This window comes from Temnothorax nylanderi, unplaced genomic scaffold (genome assembly GCF_030848795.1).
Source record: "Temnothorax nylanderi isolate EJ_2023f unplaced genomic scaffold, tnyl_v1.0 TNYL_tig0645_pilon, whole genome shotgun sequence".
Taxonomy (NCBI): Eukaryota; Metazoa; Arthropoda; class Insecta; order Hymenoptera; family Formicidae; genus Temnothorax; species Temnothorax nylanderi.
In genome coordinates this window covers 23,799-30,495 of record NW_027249707.1, presented here as the reverse complement: position 1 = coordinate 30,495, position 6,697 = coordinate 23,799, and the positions used below count along the sequence as shown (strand labels likewise).

Sequence of the window (6,697 nt, the reverse complement as noted above, 5' to 3'; positions counted from 1 at the left end):
TCAGCACAATGACGTAGGCCGCCAGTGGCCAATCACCCTCCCGAAATTATTGGTAATCAGACTGGAGGGAGCCTCGTTTCGAAGGTAATAAAAGACCACAGCTGCGCCGCGGAAGGTCTTGTCGCTCGCTAATCGCCTAGCACACATTTTCGACCGCTTATACACCGCTTAATCCCGCTTTTCTCTGAGAAATTCGCTGTCGCGAAACCTCGCCGCTTTTACCGTGCTAGCTTCTGTGCGCGCTCACGGCTTCTTGCTTTCGCTGAAAATACATTACGAACTCTGCTGTAAATACTTGTACATACATCCAGTAGTTTTGAGATTATAAACTTTATTGTTCTGTACTTGTTGTTACTTGCTTTTGTGGTTGTCTACTACCTCGCGCTGTCTCGCGCAACCGCGTGCTCTCGAACATTTTTGGTCCTTCGAGCCGGATCCGACCGGCAACCGCAAATTCGGGAGTGCCTCCTCAACGAACGACCGCAGCCATGAGTATGGATCAGAGCGCCTTGCTGAACGGTCAGCATGACATCCACAGGCGCATCGCCCACGCAATGACCAATCTACGGAAGCAGGGTGCAGACAACATTACCCTCGACGCTGTGAGAACTCGCATCCGCATTCTCGACGACCTGTGGGCCAAGTTTGAGTCAAACCACGATCTCATTCGGGCATGCTACAGAGATCTCTACACCGAGAGTGAGTACTACAAAACTGATTTTTTCGACACCGTCGAGAATGCGTACGTGCATCAGCACAGCTTACTCACCACTTGCGCAAACACTTTGAAAGCCGCGTCGCCCAGAGTGCCAGCCGGGCCGGAGCAAAGCAGCGAACACGCTCCCAAGACTTCGCTGCCGCGCATTCAATTACCGCGTTTTTCGGGAACGTACGAGGAATGGCCGCCGTTTCGGGATCTCTTCCTGTCGGTCATCGGCGAGAATTCGTCGATCTCAAATATAGAGCGGTTCCACTACCTCCGATCTTGTCTGCAAGGGCCCGCTGAAAAATTAATACATTCATTGACCGTGACCGGAAATAACTACGACCGCGCTTGGGCGATCTTGAGTACACATTACGAAAATAAGAAGGAGCTGATTCGCTCCAACTTCGCCACGTTTACCGCCGTGGCGAAGATGAAAACCGTTACCGCCGATGAGCTCAGCCGCGTCCACAACGCCGTCACATCCGCCGTCAACGCCCAAGAGAGCATCGGAAGACCCATCGACTCGCACGGCATGGACCTCTTTAACCATTTCGTCGTGGAATTATTTGACCCGCGGACGCGTCTGGAGTGGGAATCCTCCTCAGGAGGCTCTGTCGAACCGCTGAATCACGACACGCTGATGAACTTCATCACAAAACAAATTCTCACTTTAAACGCCGCGTACCCGAAGAACATTGTCAACACCGCGAGTGAGCCATCACGGTCCGCGAAAACGCACCTCGCGAAGCGCACGGAGCCTTCGCAGTGTCCGCTCTGCAACAGGGAGCACTCGCTCATGGGGTGCCCCGACTTCAAGGCCAAGCAGGCCAGTGAGAGAAAGACAGTGGCCGAGACAAACAAGCTATGCTTCAACTGTCTCGGCAACCATCCGGTGGCAAAGTGTCAGTCCACCCGGAACTGCATGACGTGCAACTCGCGTCACCACACGATGCTCCACGACGCGTACGTTTTCGAGCCGAAACCCGCCGCTGAAGTCAGCGCGCTTTCCGCCGTCGGAAAGGCCGACGACCGCAAAGCGATCCTCCTCGTGACCCCGCGCGTGATCGTTGCCGACCGCCGCGAAGAGCCACACGAAGTTCGAGCTCTCATCGACCATCTGTGGAACCTGGGGTATGATTACCTCCTCCGGATCGCCCTCCTCCCAGGGTGTTGGTTGAACGGTTTCGCCGACGATACCTTCCTGGGAGTCGAGGGCGACACTTGGGATGAGGCCCTAAGAAAGGCGAACGTCGCAGTGAGGGCGGTGGTGGCTACAATGCGCGAGATGGGCCTTATGGTGGCTCCCCAGAAGACGCAGGCTGTGTTCTTCTATCCCGCGGTCGGAAAAATCCGCGATCGGCGCGGCCGATATGTTAGCAGGAAGCGCGGAGGGATTTACGACAAGTCTGCGGAGAGACCACCCGCGGCCCATATAAACGTGGAGGGCACCCGTATCGTCGTGGGGGCCAGCATGAAGGTGCTGGGCCTCTGGCTGGATGGCAACTGGAGCTTCGGCGAGCATTTCACTCGCCTTACTCCCAGAGCCACTGGTGTGGCTAATAGCCTGGCTAGGCTTATGCCTAACCTGGGAGGGGCGAGTGGTCGCGCTCGCCGATTATACGCCGCAACCGTGCAGGCAGTGACGTTATACGGCGCCCCAGTTTGGGCGTCGGTAGCGGAGAGGTCACGACCGATCCAGGCGAAGCTACGCCGGATCCAGCGTGTCGTGGCCCTCCGAGTGTCGAGGTCATACTGCACGGTCTCGCATCCGGCGGCTACGGCCCTGGCAGGACTCCCCCCATTGGTGCTTGCAGCCCGGCAATATGCCGAGGTACACAGACGTGTAAGAGCGCTGCAAGCGGGGGGAGCTGCTATAAACCTGCCCAGGGCGCGTGTAGCAATTAGGCACCAGGAGAAGATGGCCCTGGTGGAGAGGTGGAAGAACTACCTCGAAGACCCCACCCTCTTCGGGAGAAGGACCATCGATGCCATCCGGCCCTGCTTGGCGGACTGGCTAAGCAGTCGGCGATACGGGCTGTCGTATCATTCTGTACAGGTGCTTACCGGACATGGATGTTTCGGTGGGTACCTGTGCAGAATAGGGAAGGAAGCCACCACGGCTTGCCATCACTGCGACGGGGAAGAGGACACGGCGCAGCACACGCTGGAGAGTTGTCCAGCGTGGAGTGTGCAGCGCCGTGTCCTGGTTGACGCTATCGGGCAGGATCTTTTTCTTCCGGCGGTTGTGGCGGCAATCGTCGGGGGGGGGGGGGAAGAGAAATGGAGGGCATTCCTGGCCTTTTGTGGCCAAGTAATGTCCTCCAAGGAGGAGGCAGAGAGGATTCGACGGGGGAGGTGGCACCGCCTTAGCCTCCCCATCGAAGAACTCCTCCTCAAACCAATATTTTCGGCGGGCCGGAGGGAAATGGTAGAGGGCTTCGTCCCGTGCCCTACCCTTCCCCCGCCGACCACCGTTGCCAATCGACGGTGGCCAGTACCGCATGAATTGCGGTAAGAGAGGTGCTGCACCTCCAGGCCCCGCGCCCGACGGACGAGGGGGTTTGGAGGATGGGGGTTCGATGTACCGGCTGGTGAACGGACATCGAACCAAACTCCCAACAACATCGGGAGGAATGGCGGTGTGGGTGGTGCCTGCGCCCGCCACTATTAGATTAAAGGCTCTTCAAGCCACCGAGCCCTAGGCTCAGAGGTGTAGGCCTCTGAGCCTGGCGTCGGGGGTGCTCCGGAAGTAGTAATAACAAGTTCCCGGACACCCCCAATAGGCGCAGAGACAGGCACTCATGGGGTTTTAGTGGGTAGGCTGCGTTCGCCACCTAGGTGACGGACGTGGAATCCCACACGCCCCTTGCTCCTCTCACCAGGAGGGCAGGGGGGTCTTCCCCTCTTCGGAGGGGCTACTGGCTGAAAGCCGCAGGGGCGCTCCCCGAAGGGGTCCAGGACTGGTTGCTCCTGTGACGATTCCAGTAGTAGAAGATTTCCCCATGTAAAAAAAAAAAAAGAGCTCTCATCGACCAAGGCTCCGAAGTGTCGATCGTGTCGGAGTCCCTGGTGCAGCGGCTGCGCCTGCCGCGATCGCGCACCCGGATGTCGATATTCGGTATCGGCTCACAATCTGGATCCACACGGGGCAAGGTGTCGATGAGCCTCACGTCGACAACCACAGGAGCCACGCTCACCGCCGTCGCGTTCGTGCTTCCGCGTCTCTCCCTGTACCCGTTCTCCGCAAATAAGTGCAACACCACGTGGCCTCATCTTCAGGGGGCTTCCACTCGCCGATCCTCGTTTCGCCGCCAACGACCCAGTCGAGCTGCTTCTGGGCGCTGAGGTGTGCTCGGCCATCTTGGAGGATGGTCTCCGCCGAGGAAAACCGCAAACGCCGATCGCGCAGAAAACCACCCTGGGATGGATTCTGTCAGGGGGCTGCGGTGCGACCTCTCTTCTTGGTCACCGCAGCTCACTCCACGCTCACTCCGCTGTCGTCAAGCTCACCCCCGAGGAAGGGGAGTGCGAGCAACACTCCGTGCGCACCTACGAGCGCACACCCGCTGACCGGCACGTCGCCCGACTGCCGTTCTCTTCACCTCCGCAGAACCTCGCCGAGACCCGCGAACCCGCCGAAGACGAGAAAGCCCGTCATCCGCGCGACGCGATTGCTCTCCGTCGCGACCGATACGTCGACGACGTCGTGACTGGAGAGGACACTGTCGATGACGCGATCGCCGTGCAAACCGAACACGGCACGGCGGGCGGGTGTCCGTTGCACAAAGGGGCCGCCAACTCTGAGGACCTTCCCGTCAGGATCCCTCAGGAACACCGTCTTCAACGCGCACTATACGTATGGAAGAACGACGGTCACTTCACTCTCGATCTCCGCGAGTCCGCACGACTGCTCGATCCGCTGGGGTGGCTCGCCCCCATCGCGATCGAAGCCAAGATCCACGGCCTCGCCAACGCATTCGAGCGAGGCTACGCCGCGGCCGTCTACCTCCGCGTCCCGAGGAACGGCTCCACACTTCACTTGCTCATGACCAAGAGCAAAGCAGCTCCCATCCAGCAAGTGTCCCTCGCGCGACTTAAACTTTTCACTACCACATTGCTCACCAAGCTATCGCAACTCGCTCGCGGCACGTTGAGTTTGTCCACAGCTCCAACCTTCCTCTGGTCAGACGCCCGCGTCGTGACCCGTCACTGGGTCAAGGGCCATGCATCCCGGTGGAAGACATCGTTCGTGCCCAACCGGGTGTCACTCGTCCAGCGGACTCGTCACGAGGCTCAGTGGCGGCACGTTCCCGGACGAGACAACCCGGCCAACTGCGCTTCCCAGGGGTTCGCTCCCAGCGAGCTGATCAGCAATCCCTTGAGATGGACGGGCCCAACGTGGCTACAGGAGAACCGAACCTGGTGGCCGGACGAGAGCGACGAGATTCCCGACGCCGAGCCGTCTGAGCGGAAAATCGTCGTGCAATCCGCCGTCGGGAGGATCGAAACGGAGCCTTACACTCTCCGTCGATTCTCCTCGCTGCACCGTTGTTTTTCTGTCCGGCTTCTCGTGTACATTTCAGTTCGTCTTTTCTTGTATATTTCTGTCCGTTTGCTCGCGTTATTAAATGTCCTTTATCGTGTTGTCGCGTCTGTTCGCATCGTTCACTTCTACCGGCCACACTTTGTCATTTGTGCCATGGCCTTCTGCCACCTACTCCTTCGTTCACGGTGCACTGCTCACTTCCCCTCTCACTGCACTCACGTTAACGCGGTAATTCACTCGCGGGCTTACTCGCGTTTTCGCGACTCAACTTACGCACGAATTCACGCTCGCGACGATACACGCGATCACCACGTGCTCCGCGCGTCGTCGCTCTCCGCCGTCGCGTCGTCGCTCGCGTGAGCCTCGATCCACCGCGGTTATCGAAAATATCTTGAAGCCGCTGCCGCGACACCAGCCGCCGCCGACGGATGCGTGAGCCCACCGACACTCTCTGTCACTCAATTGTCTTGCCGGCCTTCCGCCTGTATTTTCTCTCGTTCACCTTGCGTAAACGTCTTCATCGGCCCTCTGCCAATGCTAAACTCACTTAACCGCTTATTTCGGCCCTCCGCCTCAATGTAATTTTCTGTACGACACACTATTTCACTTTACACTTATCACGAAACTCTTCACGTTACTTATATCGCGAATGTTTATGTGTCTCGCTCGAGATCACCGCGTGTTGTGACACTGCGCAACCGCACCACGCCGCCATAGCTCGCCGGCACCACGCGCCGGAATCGCGATCATTGCAAATCGATATCTTCCGCCGCGACTTCCGTCGCACGATCGAGTGCACCGTCTTGTTTCGTCACGCTTGACGAGGCGGGCGGGATGTTTGAGATCGCGATAATTTCTGCCGGAAATCGCGTTTCGTTGCATGCCTGTGTTCGCACGCCTTCAGCGGAGGTCAGAAATCTCGCATTAAAGAAATCGCGTTCCTATAAATTTATCGCATGGATCCTTCCAGTATTCGCTTTCAGGAACTTTCGCTAACATTCAACCAATAATAAAGTTAAGCTAACAGTACGCAATAACACAGCCACAGCTGACCGGTCACACAAACAAAGGAAAGATCCATGCCATAAACAAAGCGACTGACAAACAAGCAACGATCACTTCGGATCGTTGAAATTGAAACGGAAAACCGTGACGTCAGCACAATGACGTAGGCCGCCAGTGGCCAATCACCCTCCCGAAATTATTGGTAATCAGACTGGAGGGAGCCTCGTTTCGGAGGTAATAAAAGACCACAGCTGCGCCGCGGAAGGTCTTGTCGCTCGCTAATCGCCTAGCACATATTTTCGACCGCTTGTACACCGTTTAATCCCGTTTTTCTCTGAGAAATTCGCTGTCGCGAAACCTCGCCGCTTTTACCGTGCTAGCTTCTGTGCGCGCTCACGGCTTCTTGCTTTCGCTGAAAATACATTACGAACTCTGCTGTA

The 6,697-nt window shown here is 57.5% G+C and overlaps 1 protein-coding gene across 1 annotated transcript; it reads left to right on the top strand.

Moving 5' to 3' along the window:
* Positions 1 to 488: 488 nt before the first annotated feature.
* On the top strand, positions 489 to 6,384 carry LOC139784578 (uncharacterized). Its single transcript, XM_071723767.1, has 3 exons — positions 489 to 2,887; positions 3,986 to 5,198; positions 6,295 to 6,384. Exons 1-3 carry the CDS (start codon positions 489 to 491, stop codon positions 6,382 to 6,384), a joined length of 3,702 nt encoding a protein of 1,233 aa, XP_071579868.1.
* The last annotated feature ends 313 nt before the right edge of the window (positions 6,385 to 6,697 follow it).